Source organism: Manis pentadactyla, chromosome 1 (genome assembly GCF_030020395.1).
Source record: "Manis pentadactyla isolate mManPen7 chromosome 1, mManPen7.hap1, whole genome shotgun sequence".
In the NCBI taxonomy this organism is placed as follows: Eukaryota; Metazoa; Chordata; class Mammalia; order Pholidota; family Manidae; genus Manis; species Manis pentadactyla.
In genome coordinates, this window is record NC_080019.1 from 75398778 (window position 1) to 75424325 (window position 25548).

The window sequence follows — 25548 nt, forward strand, 5'->3', positions numbered from 1 at the left end:
ATAAATGTTTTATCACTGTGTTGTACACTTGAAACTAATGTAATGTAATACTGTGCGTCAACTACCCTTCAATAAAAAATAATTATCTAAAAAAAAAGAAGAGGTGTCCAGTTTGGGCTCCACTGAGACAAAACTGAACAAAACTTATTACCTGCTCCTAGTCTCAGGCCACCAGTGAATATTTGTTTAATAAATGGACTTTTATACAGTATGATAATAAGTAGTATGTATAGCCCTTCCTCCTTCAGCAGAATGTATCTCATTCATTCACTAAGTATTTTTTGAGGAAACACATTGCTGTGATAGAGAAACCTGGAGGGTGGAGGAGTAGGCACCTAATTTAGGTGGAGTGCACAGAAAAGGAGGCAACATTTAAGCAGAGACTTAAAGAATAGGAAGGTGACAGATGGGCAAAAAGCAAGGGGCTGGGGGAGCCAAGAGGAAGGAAAAGTTCCTGGAAAGGTCCAAGGTAGGAAGGAGCTGCATAGCCTGTGCACATTGAGAAGGAAGAGTGGGAATTGTACTAGTTCAGAGAAGGAGGCATGACTACACTGTGAGGGGGGTAAAGACCCTGGATTTCATTTTAAGTTGACAGGAAGGCCTTGAAGGATTTAGGCAGCGGAGAGACAAGATCTGATCTACATTTCTAGATCACCTGAGCTGCAGGGAGTGGTGTGGAGTGCCAAGGTGTCTAGGAGCCTATCACAGTCCATCAGGTATGAGATGCTGTGATGGGGACTAGGGTGAGAACAGCGGTGATAAAAAGAAGTAAACAGAATCTAAATTGGCTTTGGAGGAAGGGCTAAAGGACCTGCTGATAACTGGATTAATGAGGTAAAAAAGCTGGAGAAATCAAGATTAACTCTCAGGTTTGAGCCATGGGGTAGAGAGCAGAGCCATATACTGAAACAGAAAAACCAGAAGATGTGAAATTGAGGTTCAGGAGAAGATGTTTAACAATTTATTTTTAAACATCAACTTCAGGAGACTTCAGTCAGCCACGTGGAGATGTTGAGTAGGCAGGAGGACATGTGAGTCCAGAGTTCAGTGTGACCCTCTTACCTTGCTCCCCTCCCTCCTACTCCCCATTAAGAAAAGAGCCAGTATTTCTAAAGCTGTAGACACCATCAGGGAAGCTTGCTGTCAAGCTTTTGAAGGCCAGCAATGTTTACTGTGGTTGTGCTTGGTATTGCTTGATACCATGGAAGTATAGATATTGTAACACCTAATCTATTTAGCAAAACTGACTACTGGATCAGAGCCAGGAATGGAAAAAAAAGAAAAAAAAAAAAACCCATAGAGATGACAGTAAGGGCCATGGGAGTGGATGAGAATCCTCGAAACCAGTGGCTCTCAACTCTGGCTGCACGTAAGAACTACCTGGGGTACTTAAAAAAACTCCACAGCGCCTAGGCTACACCCTAGACTTACCGAATCAAATCTCAGGAGGAAAGAGACAAGGTGACCACCTCTGGAAGCTCCCTAGGAGATCCCAACATGCAATAAAGGTGGTGAGTCACCAATCTCAGGAGTAGGCAGGAGAGAACAGAAGAGGGTCAAGGACACATGGTGTCATGGAAGTCAAGAGAAAGGAATGTTTCCGGGAAGAGGAAATGGTCAGCTGAGCTGAAGTCTGCTGTGGGTGAGGTAAGATAAAACTATCCTTTGGATTTGGCATCGTGGAGGTATTTAGTGACCTTAACCAGAACAGTTTCAGTTGAGCAGTGGGGGTGGAGGCCAGATGAAGTGGGTTAAAGAGTGAGCTTAGAAGCGAGGAGGGAGATAGCATGTGCAGATGCTTTTAGGGGTCTGCCTTGGAAGAGCAGCAGGGAAACTGGTACCTCAATGGGTATGTGAAGTCAAAACAAATTTTTAAAAGATTAGTGATACTATGTGGATCTGGTATTGGAAAGATAAAGGAGTTCCTGGTTGAAGCAGTAAAGTTTTCCTTCAACAAATATTTACTGAACACATACTAAAATCCAGGCACTGTGCAAGGTGATGGACATACAAGTGTACACAAAACTGATACCTTGCCCTCACAGAAGCAAACAAACCGTATGACTATAGCTGCGCCCAGTGCTCCGAGGTTATAGACAGGATGCGCTAACAAAGAATAATATGCATGGACAAGAGCACATGAGGAAGGGTCAACTGAGCTAAGATCTGAGAGGTGAGGAGGCATGCCACCAAGGAGTGAGAAGAAAAGTACCCCAGGCAGAGGAGCCAGCAATGTGTGAAGGTCCTAAGGCGGGGAAGGACATTCATGGCCTCTTTAAGGAATAGAAAGAGGCCAGCGTAGTGAACGAAGGGCAGAGGGGAATGAGCTGAGTTAGGGATACAAGATGAGCAGGTCATGCTCAACTCACAGACCATCTCAAGGGGGATAAAGATTCCATTTGAGGTTTAACAGGGAGCCACTGAAGATTTTTCCTTCAACTCTCTTAATAAAACAAAAGGTGAGGTCACCACTAAGAATGATGAGGGACATAAAAGGCGAGGTTTACGAATGAGAAGCTAAGAACCTACTTTTGTGGAGAGTGGAGGCACAAGCTGGCAGGAGAATCACAGGAAGATACCAGGCAGTGCTAAGTGCCCATGTGGGTTTTGGAAATTTGAATTTAAAATGAAATCAGTCAGCCTGGATCTGTGTCTGTGTAACTGTAAACTCTACATGCAGGCAAAGAGAAGCCAAGCGCACCCATGGTTAAGGTTTTGCTAGGAGACCCTGACAGAATGAAAATAGGAGGGATGTTTGATTGCCAGATTTTGGCAATGGGCAGTTTCTGATGATGACAAGATCCAGGTGTGGCCATGATCCAGCAGGTGGCTGAGGTGTCTAGAAGGAAGTAGAAGATTGTGTTTGAAAGCCAACAGGTCAAAGGACACGTGCCAGAGGTGCCAGGAGCTAGAGGGTTCATCCAAATAGAACCAAAGCCTTGAAAGGAAAGTAGAGATTGGGGGTGCTGGGAGGAAGGTAAGAGTCCCAAGTCTTCAGTGAATAAGCAGGGCAGGGAGATGACATGGGAGGGAAGTAGGGTGGTGGGTGGTAACACTGCCAAATGGCACAGGCTTCGAGGACTTCCTTTTCTTCAGGAGGGCAGAGCGTTCTGTGAAGCTGTTATAGAGCAGTCTATTCTTTTTTACATCTCTGTACAATTTGTGCTGAGCTAACAGTGCTACAGTCCCTGCTTCTAATGTGCAGTTAGTGCTGAGCAGTGAAAGTGGACGAAGGCCTACCATGTAATACTTGATTTTCTGCAGGATGTCATCATTGGTCATAATAAGTTCTTTTGCTGTTGTCCCATCAGCTATGTTGGCTAGGATGCACAGTGTCTGGAAAAGAAAAAAGGGCCAGTGTTTAGGAACACCCTGAAGTCCCCAGATTCAAGCTCTCTCAAAAACACAAGCAATTTCCCACCTGAAGCACATGGATTCGCATAGGTTCCTCTCTGAATGCCCCACCTGCTTTCTAATCTCCTGACATCAATGCCAACAGAACTAACCACATCTAAGGAGTCTACTGTAGCTGCAGGAGAACACAAACACTTCAGTGGTTCCTTTCCAGGCATAAGCCATCACTGGGCAAAGGCAGCCAGGTCTTTTAGTTCATGCTATCATATCAAAGGGAAACCTAGTTTATTACTATTTTCTTAAATATTTCATTTCTAAGTTAGGTTTTTATTCCTAACCCACAAGGTTTCTTCAAAGAGGTAGTCTCTTTGGTGGAAGTCTCTTTCATAGCTGTTACAACTCCCCCTCAGCCCCTCTAAATCCTCCTTGCTCCCAAGCTCATGACCTTCTGGGTGACCCCTGACCCCTGTCCAGTAGTCACAGGCAATTAGGACCTCTTGACTTTGTCAAACCCTGTCAGAGGAACACAGAGGGGAGCAAGATGTGTTACTGAGCTTACTTCAGGTTAGCTTGACATGGAGGTTGGAGGGATCCTGTGCCACGTGGCAGATCTTGAGGGCAATCACTACACTGGTGCCAGAGAAGGAGGCTGTTCTAGTCAGCTGTTACACCTCACCGCCAGACCCGCAGGAGGCAAGGATTAAAGTAAAGGTGAAAAAGAAAGGACTGTGGTAGGAATACCAGCGTTTACTGAGTGCCTGTAACGTGCATGCAGTCCACAGGGCATCAGTGTGAGACAGGAGTGAGGGGCACTCCCTAACTCTGAAGCCATCACACAATTATACTGCACTGTGGTGTGACTGAGGTAAAAACAACAGAGAAAGCATGACCCTTGCTCGATGCTGCAAGGGTCAGGGAAAGCTTCTTGGATGAATTACACTGGGTCCTGAAGCACATTAAGGAATCACTCAAAGAAAGTAATGAGATGTGGGGATGGGGTCTAAATTCAAATAATTATCTCTAACTTTAACCTTTCTCTTTGCTAGACTTAAGCCTGAAGGTTAAAGCTAAAGGAGAAGATTGCTTTCCTACAGTGGTCCAAATCCTCAGATATCTTAAAAGCTGTCTTATTTTTTCTAGATTAACTAGATTACAGGGAGTAAGTCCTGAAGTTTGACCCCCCAAAAATTTGCTTCTGGGATACAGGAAACATTGAAAATGCAATTTATAATCCAAGGCTTGAGCAGGCACTGGGGGACTATTTATTCTAGGGCACTTAAATCATGACAATGAGAATTATTCTCCCTGGAGTGTTGGAATACACCCTTGCCTCCTCAGGCTGGAACAGCATGTCAGAGTGGGCTATAGTTCTGCTCAGAAGCCCACACAACCTGTACTGTACATACTCCGATGGAGACAAGAAACCAGATCTTAAAGAGATATTTAATTCTTCGGCCAAGCCAATTTAACATGAGCTAAGGAGCAGAGAAAAAAGCTACACACAAACACATACACATTCATGTGAACAATTGGAAATCAATGATATAGAATAGTGACTGGCAATTTATGGCCTGTGGGCCAAATCCAACCCATTACTTGTTTTGGTAAATAAAGTTTCATTGGAAGACAGACACATCTACTTGCTTATGTATTGTCTATAGCTGCTTTCAGGTTATAACAGCACAGTTGAGTAGTTGCTACAGAGAATGTATAACTTAAAATATCTATCTTGTCCTTTGTAGAAACAGTTTGCAATCCCTGCAATAGAGAATAGGAAAATAATAGGGAAGAAAAGTCAATGAGACCAAAAGCTGCTTCTGTGAGATCAAGAAAATTGATAAACCTCTAGCCAGACTGATCAGGGAAAAATAATTAACAATATAAAGACCAAAAGAGCCAGACACTGTGAAGAATACTACAGATTTTAAGAAGATAATAAGAGAATATTATGAACAACTTTATGTTAATACATTTGAAAATGCAGATGAAATGGACAAATTTTTTGAAAAACACGTAATAACCAAGGCTCACTCAAGAACAAGTAGATAACCTGAACAATCTCATTTTTATAAAAGAAATTGAATTTGTAACTAGGACACCCTTTCACAAAACAAACACCAGGTTCAGGTGGCTTCATGGATACATTCTAAAAAACTTAAGAAAGAAAGAATATTTATTCTTCATGAATTCTTGCAGAAAACTGAAGAGGGAACACTTCTACCTCACTCCCTGAGGCAAGCATTACAGCAATATCAAAACCAGACAGACATCACAAGAAAACTATATGCCAGTAACTGTCATGAATAAGATGTGAAACATTCCTTACCACATTTCAGTAAATTGAATCCAACAACATATGTAAGTGATACATGACATTTTAATATGATAGTCTCTCCATTCATTTAGGTCTTGGATTTCTTTCATTTTCAGGGTTTGCAGTTTTCAGCATACAGATCCTACACGTTTTGTGAGATTTATATATAAATACTTAATTTTTTCTGAGCTACTAGAAATGGTACTGTTTTTAAAATTTCAGTTTTATTTGTTCATGCTAGTATTCAAAAATACAAATGATTTTTTGTCCTGTGACCTTGGTTAACACCCCTTGATTAGTTCTAGCTTTTCTGATGAGTTCATGACATTGTCTACACAGACATGCATGTCATCTGGGAATAGTTTCATTTCTTCCTTTCTAATCTGGATGCCTTTTATTTCTTTTTCTTGCCCATTGTACTTGGTAGCAATTTAGTACAGTACTCAACAGGAGTGAGAATGGATATACTTGTATCTTATTCCCAATCTAAGGACAGTGACAGATATGGTCACTATCTTGACTGTAGTGATTGTTTGATGGTTATATACACATGTCAACTTAACACATATAAATACATGCAATTTATTCTGTGTCAATATACCCCAATAAAAAAGAAAGAAAAGAAAAAAGAATTTATCAGATGTGTTTGAGAAGAATTAAATTTAAATAAAAAAGATCAGTTTAAGCCTCCCCAGGATGCCTACTTCTGGACCACCGCCCAAATCTGCATGAAAGAATACCACTGTGTCCTGCCAGAGCACAGTGCTGGTGGGCTTTTCTTCTGCCCTTATCCAAATCTTGCCTCACCTTTCTAACCTTGCTTCATTTTTCAAATTAGTGGAATTCTGTACTGGTGAGCATTCATTTCTATGCTCTCCAGGTAGGACAGTTTATTTTGCACAACATGTCTTCTTCATTGTTATGTTCCTGCAATGGATCTCATCCAACCTAGTTTCAGTGATGCCTATGAGGTTATAGTTTTTCTTTGTTAAGTGTTTGTTCACCAAAAAACAGCCATTTCTGATTGACTTTTAAGAGAAATCACTTAAAACATCCATCTTAAAACTACTTTGTCAAATGTACCCCTTTGCTCACAGATTCAGCCATAGCTCCTAGGTCCTTACCGCCCTCCCGGTGCTCTCTTCTGAAGCCACTCAGTTACTCTGACTCAGGGACACAGAGGTCGAGGATCATGGGCCCCAGCAGTCAGCGATGACTTTGGGCAAGTTTCTCCATACATGTAAGGGTATAGCTTAGTGAATTTTGAAAGTGAACCACACCCATATAGTCAACACCTATGTCAGAAAGTTGAACATTACCATTACTTTAGATCTTGTGTTAATAATTTAAGTTTGTCTTTCTTTTTATGAAAAATATAATATGTGCTACATTAAAAATCCTGTAATAAATCCCAGGAAATACAGACAAATAATTCCCAAACTATTCCCTGACGAATGCACAGACTATCATAAACTTGCCCTACTGAAACACAACAGAAAGTAGGAGTGTGGGATAGGAATAAAGAACAGGGAAGCATAAGAGTAAAAAAATGAAAAACATCTCCAGCATAAGGCATTATTTTATCAGGGAGTTGCATGAATTTCAGTTCAGAGCATGGTGATGGGGGAGGCTAGAGATAATAAACCCTGGAGAGAGGATTCATTCCAGGATGATCAAAGGTGGCTGTCCCTATCGAGACAGGGACAGTGGGTACAGTGCATGCCATGGAGGGTGAAACTTTAGACTCTGGTCAGGTTTTCTTCTATTCCAGAAGGAAGAATTCTTGAGAGAGTTTAAGGGGTAGTAGAGGACCTTTCACCTCAGTCCTTTAATGTTCTCTACAGCATCTCCCATCTCAGGACCCTATCTTTTGCAGTTTTGATTATTTCAGGAGATTCCTAACTAGGATCTTTCTTGGTACTCACACTCAGAAAACAGTCCTCAAAAACAATAACAATGACAACACATACCTGCTCTTTGACCTCAATGTTATGCTCCCCTTCCAGAATAAGGGTGACGGCTTGCATAATTTGCTTTCCATGAGTACTCATTATTTTATCTATATGCTGAAAAACAATGGGAAATCCACAGTTATCTGGGGAAAGGAAAAGATCATGGGAAAGAAGAAGGCTTCTAAAAGTTAAACAGTACACAACTGCTTCAAAGCAAACACCACAGCATATAGACCTAGATGCCGGAGAACAGTGTTCATCACACCATGAAGATGCATTTGCCTTCAATGTTTTTATTTTAATGACTTGAAGAAGAAGAGAGCATACTTGGCCTTATAGAATATAGAGTTATAGTCACTAGAGATTCTCAAGCCCAAAGATACTAAAGAAAAAGAAAGCTAAAAAATGGATGAGAGATGGGGAGAAGGCCGAGACATGAAAAATATGGTACAGACTCACTGATACTACCTTGGGGCACAAATGTACAAAGAAAGTCAGAAAACAAGTAGGGCACAGGGTGAAGAACCACCCATATCTCTCATCTACCTGACGGTGACTGGCACTGCCACTCAGGGAGCATCAGGGAGCAATGACAGGGGCCCCACAGCGAGGCTCAGCCACCAGCTCTGACCTCTCCCTGCTATTCTCCACACTGACTTCTTCAGAGGTCAATCCAGTAAATGTGGGCGGGGTGGGAGCTGTCTATAGAGTAACACTGAGAAGGATTCTCTAAAGGAAACCAAGTGGAGACCCCAGAGCTAAATGGTTTAGGCAGATGAGGAAACCATTCTGGCCCACAGACCAAGTAAGACTAAAGTAACAAGTCAGGGCAGGCTCCCATTCACCATGGAGGAAGGAGACAGAGACAACATAGGCAGGGAGGGAGCAGAGGGCTGGTGGCTGTATGGGAGCAACTCCCAGAATACCTACGAAGGTGTCAGGTTTAGACACCAACTCCTTGCTTCTTTGGGAAGGGGTAGCACTTGAATCACACTTCCAAGCAGGCATTGATGGGAACAGAGAAGGCAGGCAATGCTGTATGATGCATATGCAGGTCTGGAAACCTGGGCGATTTTACTTACAGGCCGAGTAGAGAGGAGATTTCTAAGAAGTCCCAATGTCTTCATCAGCACATTCAAATCTGAATCTGATAATAACCGGAATAGCTGTTCAGTACTCAAGCTTCGTAAAATATCTGCTTTTATTTTTTGTTCAGCCTGAAATGCCATATTCTGAAAGGATTAAAGAAGTTTCAAGAATCATGTCTACATTTTCTTTATTAAGTGATATTTTAGTAGTAACAGATCATTTTCAAAGTCCAAAGAGAATGTGCAGAAAATCCTTAAGTTTAAGTCACATTATTTTTCTGATTCCTGTTAATCACCTGTAATTCTGTCAAGAAGAAGATAACTGTCACTCCTATATATACTCTGAAAGAGGAATTTGACTATTTTCTGACACAGACACTTGAGTGTCTTAAGATTCTCAAATAAATACAAAACTTTCTTTTGTTTAAAATTCAATTTATTTACACAAAACAGAAAACAACACCCAAACAAAAATCAGTTCACTCTCATTTCTCCCACCTTCCCCCTAGCCTAGCCACCAATCTGTTCGCTGTATCTATGAGCTTGGTTACTTTTGAGAATACCCTTTGGGTTGTGAAGTTGCTTTCTGCACACTTTAATAACAAAATGACTACTAACAATTATACTGTGTCATGCATTTTGAGAACAGCTTAAGTATTCCTTGTTATGGATGAAAATAAGTAGTGGGTTTTGTTAACTTTCCTGGTATGAAACACTTACTGTACTGTAATACTATATGAGGGGTTGATATGGCTGGGCTGTATCATATAGGAAGCTCTCAGGGGGTAGGAGGTATATCCAAGCTAGCAGCAACCCCAGATGTCCAGTAAGCTATTTTGCCCTTTTTCTCCTTTATGGACACATTACAGCTTACCCTATAATAATATGTCTGAAGGAAAAAAAGGCAAATTCCAAATAATTCATAAATCAACTACTGGTAGAAAAATCTCTTTTGTAAACTAGGTACTTATTATGATATGTTGTTATTGCCCTCCAGGAACTTATTTTTAATTAAGGAGCTAAGACATAAGAAAGATCAAGTTACCTAATTAGCAAAGCAGCATTGCAGAGCAAAAAGAGCACTGGGGTAAGGGTCAAAAGACCTTGGCCAAAGATAATTCCAAGGTTTTATATTTTGTGGACAGAGAACATAGCAGCTAGTAACAAGGAGATTGATGCAAATAAATAGTTAATATGGATTTGAAGGTGGGGTGATACATTTAATTTTCAACATTAAAATTGTATATGTCAGAGAGCCCTCAAATGAAGCCCCATGGGCTAAGTACTAGATGGGGAACAGGGGACAGTGATATTCGGATATGTATATTTCAAAGCAACTTCTAGTGGTGGGTGAAATCATGAGAGTAGATGAAGTCCCTGAAACTCAAGTGTGAGGGGGACTGGAAACCAGGAACTGAAACTTCGGGGAATATCCCCCAAGGAGGAGGTTGAAAAGGAGCTAAGTAGAAAGTGAGGTTAAAAAAAATTAATTCCTGGGAAAGACTTTCAAGAAAGAGAAATGCTAAAAGCTGGTGCAAAATTAAAGAGAAAAGTAACAGTGAATCTACTGGATTCAGTGCTTTCTTAGAAGATGATTATTTCTATCCCAAAGTTCATGGGAAAAGACAGCAGACAGAGTGCAGAACAGGGACAAGAGTAAGTATGGGGTTGGAACAGATTCAGGACCCATTTCCAACACTCATTAGCTGGGAGGTCTTGGTCTGTCATTTAGATGCCACATCACAATTATAAGGTGGAGATATACCAATATAACTTAAAATAGGAATTAGAGATAACAAATATAAAACACTTAGCTTAGTGTCTGTTACTTAGTAATTAAATTGTAACTACTATTAAGTATGTTTTTAAAAACCCATGTAGGATTACTCTATTTTCAATTTGAACAAATTTTATTTAATAAATCTTAAGGAAAAAATGGTTCTCTGACTTCATCGTTATATAGTTTTATAATTTAGATCATAAATTATTTACTAGAAACTGTTAAGAAATTATTTATGTACCTATCAGTTGTTACCTTGGGTAAATTACTTAATCACTCTGTATTTTAGTTTACTCATCTGTAAACATGAATACTCCCTAGCTTATTTCACAAAGTTGTTTAATAAAGAGTAAAGGAGAGACAGAAGTGTTTTGGAAAGTAGGAAGAGCTCTGTAGAGATATCAATAGGTTTATGATGAGGAAAATCTGTTCGTCTCAAAATCAGATGTCAAATTTCAACACCTGTCCACTTTTCTTAATAATAAACTGAACTGGAGAACTGAGGCACACGATGGCCATGTGACATGCTTATATGAGAATCTGAAAGCTGAATGCTGTGTCTTCTAGGTCCTAGGTCAATAGAAAAATGGACCAAAATAGCAAGGTTTTTTAAAAAGAAAACTCCAGACATTTCAAATATCAGATTCTTTAATTTTAACTTAAATTAAAATGGGTAACAGCTCCAGTCTCTTTGTAAATGATGGCATACATAAAAGAGTGAAACATACCATTAAAGCCCAAATTCCATTCACTCGTAAAGCAGGATTTTCACTTTGGGTTAATCCACAAAGTAGCTCTACAGCTCCTGATTCTAAAATTGGCTGTGATTGGAAAAGGAAAAAAACACAGTTTTAAAGTCAGGTTTGTGAACTGAAAGTATTTTACCCTGGCACTCTGCCTATGGTTTCTTTCCCACTCTTACCCAGTTCCAAGCAGCTTTCACAACACAGGGAGTGAGGGGGCCATAAAAATCACCTTGAGAAGGGCAAATCCGAAAAAAAGTTCCCCATCATTTCCTTTATCTTTGGAGTTCAAAAGACTCAGAAGATATCTTAATGATCGGGACATTTTCCCCACGCCCTTATGATCCCATTATACAGTTTCCCACTCTCATTCTCACCGCCCTCTGAGTCTGTCACTCCTGGCTTCCATGCATGCACACAGCTCATGTACTGTCTACAAGCTGGGACTATGAAGCAATATGGCTGGTTTAGAATGAAATTTAGAGAAGCCAATGATCTTCCTTCCAAATTGTTTATCTTATTCCAAACATGCTTAAGAATTCATCTTTTATGTAAGGTATAGCATAAGGAATATAGTCAAGATATTGTAACAGCCTGGTAGGGTGATAGCTGGAACCTAGAATTATGTATATAAATGTTCTACCACTGTGTTGTACACTTGAAACTCATGTAATGTAATAGTGTGTGTCAACTACCCTTCAATAAAAAATAATTATTAAAAAAAAAAAAAAAAAAGAATTCATCTTTTAGGACTACTTTCAGGACCAGCTATTAATCATACAAGCAAAATAGTCTTGTACTTGTAAAGTCACACCACATTTTACATCTAAAATAGCATGGTTTAGCCTACCACTTACTTTACTTACAATACTTGGCTGAAAATAGGTTTTGATAATTTGTAAAAAACTCAAACCATATAGGACTGATTTACTCCCACCAACAAATGCTTATGAAGCCATCTTTCAAGTGGATTCTAGAAATATCTTAAACAATTCAGACTTATATACCAAGAAAAAGCACCTTTCACGGTGACATTTCTGAAGAAGAAGAGTTTGCATTTCTTTACTTGTACAAGCTGTGGTTGGTTTTTGTTTTATTTCATTTACTTTTTGTTGTGAAATAAGTTCAAACTTATAAAGTAGCAAGAATCATACAAGGAACTTCCATACATACTTTTCCACAGATACAATTTTTAACATTTTGCCATATTTGCTTTATCATTCTCTCTCTTGTTCTATACATCCATAATCACATCATTTATCTTATTCTGAAATATTTGAAAGTAGAGTGCATACATCATGCCCATTTACCCTTAATATTTCAATGTGTTATTTCATAAGAACAAGGATATTCTCTTAGATAACCATAGTTAACAAATTGAGAGAAGCTAATAGTGAAACAATACTTTTATTGATTTACAGTCCATATTCCAATTCTGTCAACTGACCCAATAATGTTCTTACAGCATCTCCTTCCCTTCCAGTTCAGGATCCAGTTTATTTTTAATACAACAAAACAATTATATGAATCATCCTATGCCTGAGCTCATCTACCTCACTTCCTAGTGAGACCATAAATATTCTGAATTTGGACCAAGGTAGCACAAGTGCTGTTCAGGATGATTAATGGTGTTGAATTGACCACAACCAGATCAGCATCAGGGCGAGATCCCCACCTGAGGGCAGAGCAGAAGAGATGGAAGCTCTGGCATGCTCTCTCACCTTTTTCTCCCTTCAGAGTAACTACCAGTCTCTCCCTTTTACACTGAGATTTCTGTTTGTTGAATAACTAACTTCTGAACTTCCACCTTGTTATTAACACCTTCCTAATTATTGTTCAAAAGCTTGCAGGTGTTGCAATATAAAAAAGAAATACAGCAAAAATGGGTCTAGTAAATGCACAATAAAGGTTAGTGTCTAATACTCATGATTGGGCAGATCTGAGCTATTTTAACATGATAAAACTAATCCTATAATGTACGCATCACCACAGCTCCTCTATCAAAGTTTAATTTTCCCTATTATAAAAATAATACATGCATGATCCAATAATTCATAAAATACATAAAAATAAAGGGAAAATATCCCCATTGATTAATAATCCCTCTCTAAACAGCTACCAGCAGCAATAAAAATAATATTTTCCAATGTTTGCAGTTATTTACTTGAACTGACTTATAATCTTGGTTTACAAAATCGAGTCTTAGTTTTTCTTTAGTAAGTACAGTTTGAAAATAGCCTGCTACTTGCGTTACTATTTCTTACATTTGCAGTTGCAGGCAGTTTAGATTGACTGTAAGCTGTAATAGCCTTTAATAAGCTGCGTATGCCTGGCAGAAAAGGGATAATAGGAAATGATAACCATATTTAAGAATGATTTAATTGTCCCTCCCAAACAATTGAGAAATAGGTTTTCAACCCTAATCCTCAAATTTCAGTGGCAACTACTCTGAAAATTACTTGACTAAGCTCTAGGTGGACCAGACAAGGTCTAGGAAGAGAAAATCAATACTAACCTCTTTGCTTGGAGAAAACTCAAGAAGAAGATTACATAGCATGGAAGATGCTACCACTAGGATTTCATCTGGTGCATTTTGTAAAACCTATGGAATTAAATAAAGGGATACTATTAATGGTCTGGAACCATGGAGGTGAGATCATAAGAAATGAGGACAAAAACAATTTATCTTTCAACCTGATTTTTCATGCTAGAAAGATAGGGAAGATCCACTTGATAGCATGTCAAACTTTACCTCATGCTATGATTATGATTGACTAAGGCCCTCACATCTATTTTGCCAGAGAAGCAACAGCCCCACTGACAGGACAGGGGTTGCTGCATAGAAAAGGAGAGACACAAGTCAGGGAAGGGGTGCTCTATGTGAAAAGTTTGAGAACCTTGGGACTGCTTTGGGGCAAGTCAACTCAATGTACTTCAACATATCAGTCCACTTATGAAACCATGAAATTGCCCTACTACACAGGGGAACTGGTTCTCAGGACTGGATCACACAGCCCCGGTTCCAAACCTCATTCCTCTGCTTACTAGATGTGTGAACTTGAACACATGTGTTAATTTCTCTGAGCCTCTGAAGTAAGGAAAACAACACTTCCTTGATAGGGTTATTTAAGATTAAATATGATACAGTCGATAAGAGAACCAGTATAGCATGAGAGTTAACACAGAGTGCCTGAGTGAAATTTCAGCTCAAACTCTAAATAGATATATAAATTCTATGGCTGTAAAGTGCAGATAACAACAGTGCCTGCTTCATAGTGTTCTTGTGAGAATTAATACATGAAAAGGTTTTAGAACAGTAATGGGCACATAGTAATAGCTATGTAAATATGGGCTTTACGAGTAATTTATTGCCCAATAATTGTTGTTACTGGGCACAGTATCAGGTACACAGGAGGGATTCAATAAACTAACTGCCATGGATTCTCACCAAACTCAGAAGACAACAGAGCAGGATGACAAATGTCACCATTAGCCATTATCAGAACCTGTTCTTTCTAGAGTCTAAGGATAGTCACAAATGCCACCACTCAAATGCAATACCCACTTCAAGTAAATCTTTTTATTTTGAGATCAGATCAGAATCAGGCTTATGATCCCTAAAGGAATCCTAGAAGCTCCAGTTATGCAAAACACAAGTAGATTATCACCAAAAAATCCAGCGTTAAATATATTAATCTGCTTTCTTCAGATAAATCAAGTCTAAAGTTCCCAAGAATAAGCAAGAATTATAAAACAGAAGCAGTTCTTCTAAAATACTGTACTTTAACTCTCCTGTGAATTGTTAACTAGTTGGTAATATCAAACCTCATATACTATGCATGCTGATCTCTGTGTCTGCCACAACCCCCTCTAAGACCCTGTTTACCATTCCTTCCCCTTCCCTTGCCATGCCCTTCCTACAACCCTCAGGTGCGCAACACCCTGCCCCTGCTTTAAGGTCGTCCCATTCCAGAAACCTCCTTGGAGCCCTTACAGTCAGATGACTCTCTCTCTTCCTCTGAGCACCAGCTGCCATTGTTGGTGACCTCTCTCAGGACGTTTATAACTGTCCACTATTCAAACTCTTTGTGCAATCATGTCAATCTCCTTTTCTACAGACAAGTTTAAGCCTCTTGAAGGAATAATCTATATATTTATGGTTTAATTCACCATGGCCTGTATCAACCAGAAAGCATTCCACAAAAAAATGGGTGCTCAGTGAATGTGAATTAAAAGAAATCATTCTTTTTCAAACCTAAAAAGTTGCCTTGCTTAATGGGATTCATTTTTTTAAATATTATGTTTTATAGAGATGAATGTGCTTTCCTCAAGTTTTATTTTTCAATCTAGATAACACTTAATGATAAACCAAAACAGAAGAGTCTACAAAATTCTTAAAAGCATTCATTCAGTGCAGTGAAATTCAGAAGTTGAGATCCAACACTGACCAAACAGAATTTCAAAATAAGAAAAATAATCATAAACAAAAATTTTAATTAAAATAAAATGCCTGCTCTTCTGTGGTTTGCTATCCAACAGTTAAAGACATGGAAAAGCAAAAGGGAAACTCAGTAACATGCTAACAGCCTTTGAATGAAGAGAAACTTTAAAGTATCTTTAATAAATCACTGATTTACTTTCAAGCTTTACTACTGTATTTAAAATGCACAACAATGTAGTAATTTGATAGTAGTTATATCCACATATAGCCCAAATGCATAGAATTCTTCAAGATTGCTCACCGAACCTTTGCCCAGGTAAAATTAGTCAGAAAACACATGTTGCTCTATTTTTGACTTGTATGATAGAGGGGTACTGAGCTGACAGCAATCAGAGAAAACGGCTCCAGAGGAAACATTTGGAAGTTATTTCGGGAAACAGGAAGGCACTTAAACAAAAATCTTGAATAGATAGAATCAATAAATCAAAATTAAGCTGCTATGAAAAAGGTGCAGTCTAAAAACAATGAAGAGTGGCTATGGTAAAACCACTTCCCCTAAGAGAGCACTGGTCCTGCTCTTCCACCTGGGGCTCCCACCCAACCCCCCACCACAGTCACCAAGACATCCTTAGGCTTCCTACACACATCATTCATGATGTTCCTGTTCGTGCTGCTCCTCTCTCTGGAAAATCCTCCTGGCCTTCCTTTTGTCCTTGAAGCCCACTTCATATTTTTCCTGCCTGAAGCCTCCCTATTTTTACCACATTGATGCCTCTACTGTGACATGAAGCTTTAAGCTGAGGACAAGAGCTTTTTAATAAAAATTTCTGGTAGCTTTACTGTGCCTGGAGGCTTTTATAATAAGTACTAAAAAAAACAAAACAACCAAAAACTTTTTTTTTTGATGATGTGCAAAGTATATGGTCATGTAAGAAAGGAAAAAAAAAGATGGACCAGAGATCAAGATGACCTGTGACTCTGTAATCCTTCAGGGACATTATTAGCAGCAACCTGATGCACACTCTAAATCTTGATTCAGATTTATTTGACCTAAACCACCTTTTTATTCTTGGTCCTCAAGGAAAGACGTAAGACCAAACATGATGTTTTGGAGTAGAGAAACAGGAGGTAACAGTTGTGTTAAGAAATATCCAGGGGTTGGAAAAGACCTAGAGTAGGTTATATCTGTAAATGACTGATTCCTTTTTATAACTAAAAAATTAAAATCACAAAGACTCTGGACATAAGTCTAAAGTGTAATACTCAACAAGGGGAGGTGTGATGAGTAGCTAAAGTTTTATTTAACAAAAGAAAACCAGCCACATACTTCCCTGTCACACGTTAAGATGCTGACTTCAGAAACAAGACCTTTGGATCTAAAGATGTTTAGAACATCAGCTTTGAGGAGATAAATGTTCAAAATGCTTTACACAGAAATCAGACTTACTCCTAGACCAGGGAGTACTGTTGGCTACCTCAGCTCACTACAGGCCTTAGGAGACCGCTGTTACTTGTTGCTCTCTTCTTACCTTCATTAAAGGTTTCCACACGGCATGATCCTGGAAACTGGTTCGAAGCTGCTGCACAGATCTAGATAAACTGTGCAAACATCTACAAAAAATAATCAAAATTAGCTTCACAAGAAGCTGCAACTTTTACTTTTCAAACATACTGCTTGGTATTTCAGAATTACTAATAAACACTTCAAGTAATCTACAGACATTGCTAATTCAACTACTTCAGGACTTCATGGGATTTTCAGGCTAGCATTTCTGTTAAATAATGTTACACACTGTAGGAATTCACTGGAGAATACTTTTGAGTAACATTTGGATTCTGTGCTTACTCAGTGAAGGTCCGGAGAAGAAATGTTAAACACATGGCAAAGGATTTTTATTCAGACCATTTAAAGCTCATACCTGACGGCAGCTAACCGCACCTTGACACTAGACTCAGACAAGCCAGTCACAATTCGGTCCATCATATTTTCAGTCTCAATGATCTGGAGAAAAAGGTTAATGCTGCATAAATAACAACACAAAGATGACAGACTTCACTGCTTGTAAATGCAAGTATGTTAACATCCATTAGAAGTTTGATGTTATTTCTGACAAAAGTTATTACCTCTGGAACAATCACCTTGTACTGGGGGCAGGCAGTTCATCAGGAAGGTAGGGCTACCCCACCCAGGGCCTGCCATAATCAATGACAGGGGTAAAGTGCAGAGTATGTTTCTTAAATTTTAAAGACACTTAAAACAGTAATTACATGGCATAAATATTGCAGAAGAGTTGCATAAACAGTATTGAGAAAAAGTAAAAAAATATAACTGAGCTAACAGTGGGCAGGTTCCTTCTAGAGTATGTTTCTAGGAAAGTCATGATACACACTCAGCCCTTAGGAAAGGAAATCTTGTGGGTCTCTGACAGAGCCACCCAAAGGCTAGTTTCTTACCAAGCAACTAAAAGTAAGCTAAATATTTAGAAAAGTAACCCTTGCCATCTTTCACTGTAGTACTAAGTACCACAACATGTAATCACTACAAATTAAAACAAGACAGACTACCATTTTCCTTCATTAAGCCATGCATAGATACAAAATAAATCATGTGTAGAAGAAATTTAAGTTTAACTTGTGTGGTCCAATGGAAAAACAGCATATTAGAAATAATGTTAATACAATCACAACACAAATATTAACAAAAACAACTCCTACTTGTTGAGTACTTCTATGTGCCAGGCATTGTGCTAATAATAAGCATGTTACATTATCTGATTTAACACTTCTGCAGGCATTATTGTAATTATTCCTATCGGCATATCAGGACACTGAGGATTCTAGACAATACAGAGCTTGCCTAGGATCACAGCTGAGACTGGAACCCAGGCACCCAACTCCAGAGCCTGTGCTTAGCCATGCTTGTAATTTGGCCCTGGTTAGAGAACTAGTCCCATGCTCATCACGTAGTTCCCACCATGGGCAACACAGTAATGGGAGTCATCACTCTTGCTTGGGAGATTAACTGGCTGGCAGAACATCGGGAAGATCACCTAGGGAGCTTTAGAAGGAAGCCAGGCCAATTAAATTAGACTGAGGGGAGGGGGCAGGCACCTGTCTTTTTTACGCTCCCCAGGCAGAGTACAGTGTGCAGCCAAGGTTGAGGATCACTGACCTAGACTACAATGAGGGGTTAGAAGGCTGACCTCAGAGAAGGAAGGGGTGGGAAATACCAGGATGTTCAAGCCAAACGAGGAGAAGAAAACAGACTTGAAATTAAGTGAAGGGGAGAAGAATATCAGTTATTAAGAACAAGGAACCACACTTCAGTTCATGGGTAGAAATGATAATTTTTATATAGTGATTTGCAGGTTCCAAAGAGGCAGAAGAAAACTTACACATCGATCTACTCCTCACCCCAGACCAAAGCTAGTCTAACCCCTACTTCATTCTCCCTCACCCTAGATACTCTACTTAGTAGACAAATTTTACTTTCTCACTGTCCTCCACCACTCATTCCTGTTTCAGATTCCAAACTGTTGATATTACAGTAAAAAATCACCAAACCTGGCTGCCCAGTCTCTCCATAGGTCATTCTACCTCAGTGGGCCCCTCACTGCTGGTCCACCAGCCTCACACTCCCCTGAACGAGTTTCGCGCATTCCTTAGGATGTTTATTCTACTTCCTACCTCCCTCATGCCCTCAGTCACTCTGCGAGTACTTCATTTTTTGCAGAGACATAGCTTTCTTTTTGTGACAAGATGCCTCAACCACCTTCTTCTCTTTAACACGTCTCCATACTTCTTTCCTTCACTCTTGTTATGTTGAAGTTGGGTACTTCAAGCTCAAAGCCCCTCCATCTTGATCTAGAAACTACCTCCCACCCCTCTTTGTTACATCTTCACTCTGCCCCACTCCACTGGATCCTTTCCCACAGCCAGATCCATGGCCTGCTTCCCACCTCTATTTAAAAGACCAGAAGTACCCAAACTTGAACCTCTTTAAGATCTAGTCCTTTCACTCCTTCCCGTCCTTAAATAGACGTGTGTCTCCAGGCTCTGATGCTCATTTCTCTACATATATGACAATATTGTGACTTCAAAACCAGCTTGATATGGGTAGTTCCCTAGTCTAAAATTCTGTCCTAGACTTCTTCCCATTGTTATTTCTAACTGCCCGCTAAACACAGATGAGTTTGACAATATTTGCTTGAACTTCTAAGTCATTATTTCCCATATCAAGTTTGTCTTCCCTCCCTAAACCTGCTCTTTCACTTTGTGTCTGTTTCTCTCTCTGCTAATGGCATCATTTTGCCAGTCATCCAAACACCACACTTGTGCTAATTTTGACCCCATCTCTTTCTGAATACCCAGTTAAGTAACTGTGTACTCTACCTTATATTCATTTCATCATCCTTCTCACTCCAGTAAACTAGCTAGGACCTTACTACTACTCCCTTGGGGCAATATTAATGTGTTTTCCAAGGTATCTAGATCTTCTGTGCTACAGCAACTGTCCAAGACTGGTTGGTTGTCAGGTTACTACAATCAAGTACTAGTCACTGTTCCTGAACAAAGGCGAAATCAGAATCTTTAGCATGGAAGGGAACTAAAACCTGGGACAAATGTCTCAGGCACTGGATGGCTAGAAGCTAAAGCCTGTATTGAGTATAATTACATTATCAGAGAATAAAATGGTGGTGGCAGGAGTGGGGCTAGGAACAAATGATTACTCTCCAAGAAATACTATTTAGCTCCATATGCTTAGGAAACCTGGGCATGGGCAAGACTTGAAAGAGGCTTCCTGGCCACATCCAACCAAAGATGTAAATCTGCCAAGGGACAGGGCAGATATGGCAATCATACAGGCATGTAGATTTGCTTTGTAATATTGTACAACTCACTTGACCTCCCTGGGACTTCAGTAAAAGAAGGAGAGATGGCAACGATTATTTCACCTCCAACCTTTTGGAATTAGCAGGAAAATAAAAATTGTGTTTGGGCAAAGTTATCATGTTGTTCAGAAGCAACATGGGAAGCAAAATGCAGGTCTAGTTAGACAGGGGGTCAAAATCAGGGAGCAAGCAAGCAAGGGCAAATGGGGCACATCTGCTACTTACAGGCCCACGTGTATTTACTCAGCAAGTATCCTGAGCATCCACTGAGTGGTAGGCATGTTTTTAATGAAGAAACAATGACAAGGAAGAGAGAGCCCTTGTTCCCAGCAAGCTGACAGTGTAGAATAAGCAAGCGCATGAACTATTAATGAGTGAGTGCTACAGCGCTTGGGTCTGTCAGCAAGAGCACTTTAGGAATGACAGAGGCCATGGGGTTTCAGGCAGGTGAAGCTAACTTAGTACCTACAAATGGTTGGTATCTACAAATGTGAGTTTTATTATTGGTTGGGAAATGGCCATTAACGACCTCACCACAGAACATCTGGGCTCAGGCCAGAGGAAAGTGGGAACTTCATTTGTGGCCACGCACCATCACATAAGAGCAGAGCTTTGTGCTTTCTTTTCATTTTTCTCGGGGGGTGGTGGCTGACACTTTGGGGATGGAGGATAGATATAAAGTGGCTGGTAAACCTTTCCCTTGAGTTAGGATATAAAACAGCAGGACGATCTGAAGCTATCTTTCCTTCAGGCACAAGGTGACACTCCTTAGGTCATAGACTATCAGAATGTCTGCAAGGGAGGCCTGGGTTTACAACTGAATTGTATGGAGGGACTTCACTCAGAACTCTGCTAGGGTTCCAGAAAGCACACTACTCGAGTGTCTCGTCCACCCTCTCCATCAAAGTTTCAGTTTGGGAACAAGAAGGGGGAAAATAATGTAGTGTCAGAATGCGAACCTAGGATTCCAATCTAAAAGGTGTCCCGAGAGGCCATGTGTGTGATGAGCAACATGATCAAACTGTGGCTTTGTGGCCTGCAGGGTACTGAGAGCATGTGGGCAGGGATAAAAGGAGCACTGCAGGGAACACCCTGACCAAAATTAGGGTAAAATGGGATTACATGGCAGGGAAAGGCTTGGAGCTGAATCCCAAGAAAACATTTTCAGGTCAGCTGGGAAAGAGCTGGCAGTGGCTGCTGCCACAGCCCTCTAACCCATGTGAATGAAGGTCAAACAGAGCACCACACAGCTTTTCAGACCTGGGTTGGAAAGCCCAGCATAGTAAAACATGTTCTCCTGGTACCTTTCAGTGACCCTAGTACTACCATGTTGCAAAGCTGGTACTGATGGAGAGCCAAGCCCCAGCCCTGGCAGAGGCTGTTAGGTCTTCCCAGGGTGTAAGAGTAATGCCAGTGGAGCTTGAAGTTGGTCTGCCTCCCGGGTCTTGTTTGAGAGTCCTCAGCCATAGCTCAGGAAATGTGCCCTGTGGCTTCACTTGCTGAATCTGCTTAAGAAAAAAGAAAAAATAAAGAGAGTGACAGTGCCCTCTATTACACAGACACTGTGCCTGGCCAGGAGTACTGGTGGTAGATTGAACCCTCAGAGTGGAAGAGCCATCTCTTTTTCTAGGGGCCTGGGTTATAAATTTAACTACAGAATTAAATCACATAAAAAAAAATACTGCATCCTACTGTCCAAGTTTTAGGTCAGTGGACCAGGTGTTCTGCACCTCTCTTTTGGGGTTTTTAGTCTTCATGACTATGTGTTTTTGCTTAGCATTTTGTCTTGGACACTGCAATTCTTGCAGGGGTAGATGAGGACCTACTGGAACAGGATCACTTGGACTGTCACTTGGACAGTAGGTCCCTGTGGCCTGTGGGAGAGAAGGGCATTCAGCCTAGAGGTCATGGGAAAAATGCAGAACCCAAATAATTCTATGATAGAGGTTCATGGCACACATGGGAATGTTAACATGAAGATGGCCATGGCTTATAATGTATATATATATCTGAGCCCTCCATGAGCTCTAGCAGATCCACAACTTGGTTGTGGCCGAGTCATATACCATCCTTTCCTCAAAGTATATGAAGAACTGGAAGAGTCAGAGATTTAAAAAAAGAAAGAAAGACCCAACTATTCTCCTAGTATGACCCAGGATGAAGCATTTTCCAGGTACTAGAAACTTCAGATTGGACTTTGAACTGTGATCAAACCAGGTCAAGAAGAGGATGTGGAAAATGAAATCAGGCAGATTTTAGTGATGTCATCAGACTTCTCAGATAATTCAAAGTGGCTGAACTTGGGAGTCAAGGGAGTTGGATGGTAAAGTGGGCATTTTTTTAACATCAGTTATTTACGTTAATGTGCATAATGGCCAGGCAAATAGAATTTAATTCCAAATGGGCTTTTGTGAAAGGTTCCCAGAAAGAATTCTAACAAGGATAACAAGACAGAACTGGCTAATAAGTGTGCACTTGGAAGACAACTTTGTCAGATGAGGCAGCCATCTAAGGACCTAAGCAGATTAGGTATCAAATCCAGAAAGTCTAGTTAAAACAGCAGGGACTAAGCAACCAAGAAGGGTGTAGCACAAGGATGTCAGGAGGAATGAGCAGGACTGGCAAGGAGAAAAGATACGCAGTAGAGACTGAACCTGTTGGGTGTGGATGGCAATGATTTAGTCTCAGAAGTGTCAGTGTAGATGAGTCCCGGGGCACACATTAATGTCTTTCCTCCCAGGCACCACTTATTTAAGGTCCAGCCTTTCATCTAACCTTTTTTCTTTTAAGGAGATGAGTCCCATTAACTCAAGGTCTGATATCAGTGTAGTCAAGAGACTGATTTTGGAAATGGGGTGGATGCTGTGGAGGAAGGAGAGGGGTTATGAGGTAGCAAGGTAGACACTAGAGTGAGATAAGCATGTACAACCACCTTATCTGGAGGACTGAGTAAAATCAGTAAGAGCCTGGGGGAGGAATCCATTCCTAAAAATGGAAAACCAAACTTTTCCTGAGTTTTAGGAAGTGACCATACTGCTTTTGCCACAGAATAAAGTTAAGGACATGGTGCCATGCACATCATGGAAATGATAGAGCCCTTAATATTTAAAATTCCTGAGTACATCTTTATGCCATGTCTCCTTTGTTAAAACCAAACCAAACCAAACCCAACAGCACACAGTCTTCTACAAATCAGGCCAGGGCAGCTGCTTGCTCCTCCACAGGTTCCAGTAGGAAAGCAATTCCCGCACTTCATCCTTCTGCATGGCATTTATGGCAAGGGACATAACTATCTGAGAGAACTGACGCTGTTAATTTTTTAATTGGATAATGTTAAAATCAGAAGGGGTTTTAGAAATAAAGCCACCCAACTTCTTTAGTTGATCAGTGAGGTCTCTGAAGTTCAGAAAGATTAAGTCACTGGTCAAGGCCTGGTCATTGATCTAGGCAAATGAGGACAGAGCTGGGCCTCCTGCTTTTCTTACTTCCAGCATGAGATCCTTTCTACTTGCTGTTCTTAGGATGAGATTTTCATTTAGCCTTAGTAACCAAACTGAGATCTGACTTTGAAGACTGGGAAAGAAGAGAACTTAAGAAGCTATCAGTGCTGTGGGAACTATAGACTATATACTGGCATCCTAGGCCAATAAACAGTATACAAGGCAAGAGCGGTCATCATTAATAGTCTGAACTGAAAAAGGGGAAAAAAGGTACGATTCACAGGGCTTCCAGGAGAGAAAATTACTACTCAACAAGTCAGCTTGGGTAGGGGATAAAAATGCCCAAGTTCAGAGAGAACATAGGCCTGTGAAGAAAAAGTAAGCCAAGAGAAGACTGTGAAGGAGCACAGGAGGGAGTTCCACTGACTTTTCAATTCAATTCCCTTATGATCTGATCTCCATTCCAGAATCAGGACCTAGATTCAGCAGATACTAACTAAATGGAGCTCATATTCTTCTGTTCTGAGGCCATAAGCCCCCTCTGTTCTTAGTGAGAACTGCAGGCTTTCTCACCTACAGCCTATTCTATGAAGTACCTTTGCCATTGCTCCACTGTAAGATTTTCTGACATTTTCCTCTAGCAAATATTTTTAAAATAAAGGGTAGTTTTTACCAAAGGTTATTTTTTCTAAAAGACATGCAGCCTCTCTTAAGACAGATCACTGATCAACACATTATATTTTGGACTGTCAAAAACATTTTACAAAGCATTTCTTCCTTTCTCTCAGTTTTCCATGGCTATCTGCTCTTACATTCATACCAAATTTCTCTAACTCTATGATTTTGGGAGGCAGGAGGAGGGGAGAAATCGTGTACTTCCTCTCAACAGAGAACAGAAGGACAAAACATCACAGGAGCTGATCTGCAGGGCTTCCTTTTTGTCCTTTCTCTTAAAGCACCGAATTGCGCGTTGATGTCTAACCTCTGGCCTAAGCCTGGGAGCAGTATCATTTCATTTGAGGAGTTAATGACAAAGCATTCCATCCATAAACTTCTATGTTTCAAAGTTCTAAACTTTTCTACATTTTGGAAAAAAGTGAGAGCTCTCCTGGCCTAATTTGTCCTTCCCCTAAAACCAAAAATTTAAACACACTATGTCAGAAATACTTATAATGTCTAAAAATAGGCCAATACTTCCTCTATCAAAACATTTTTCTCTAATATAAGTTCAGTTTTTAAAGTTCAACCATTAGCTTAATGGCAGAATAGAACCTAAATAGTGGCTGAGTTACACCCTTTTATTTTAGCACATAAATAAAACAATTATAATTATTCAAACAACAGAACTAGACACTTCTCCTCCATCTGTTTCCCAGGGATCTGAATGATGCATCATCCCAAGAAATGTGCAACACCCTGGTCCTGCTCAGCCCCTATTCCTCTATATACATAGCTGTGCATGCAACAGTCTTAATTATCTTATAGGTTGTCTGGCTGACTCATAATGTCCAGATGCAAATTTACTCAATAAATACGTGCACAAC

At 40.1% G+C, this 25548-nt stretch overlaps 1 protein-coding gene across 5 annotated transcripts in view; it reads right to left on the minus strand.

Moving 5' to 3' along the window:
• The window catches only part of ARMC8 (armadillo repeat containing 8), a 110759-nt gene that overhangs the window by 11542 nt on the left and 73669 nt on the right, over positions 1–25548 (minus strand). For all 5 annotated transcript variants that reach the window (XR_008996557.1, XM_057498848.1, XM_057498849.1 and 2 more), the window contains 7 exons: positions 17592–17674; positions 17202–17283; positions 13747–13833; positions 11217–11309; positions 8703–8852; positions 7639–7734; positions 3241–3336 (listed from right to left, as the gene is read on the minus strand). Coding sequence is in view for 4 of the 5 variants with exons in the window: in XM_057498848.1 (XP_057354831.1) it covers positions 3241–3336; positions 7639–7734; positions 8703–8852; positions 11217–11309; positions 13747–13833; positions 17202–17283; positions 17592–17674 (687 nt within the window). In the remaining variant the exon portion in view is untranslated. The remainder of the gene's footprint in view (positions 1–3240; positions 3337–7638; positions 7735–8702; positions 8853–11216; positions 11310–13746; positions 13834–17201; positions 17284–17591; positions 17675–25548) is intronic.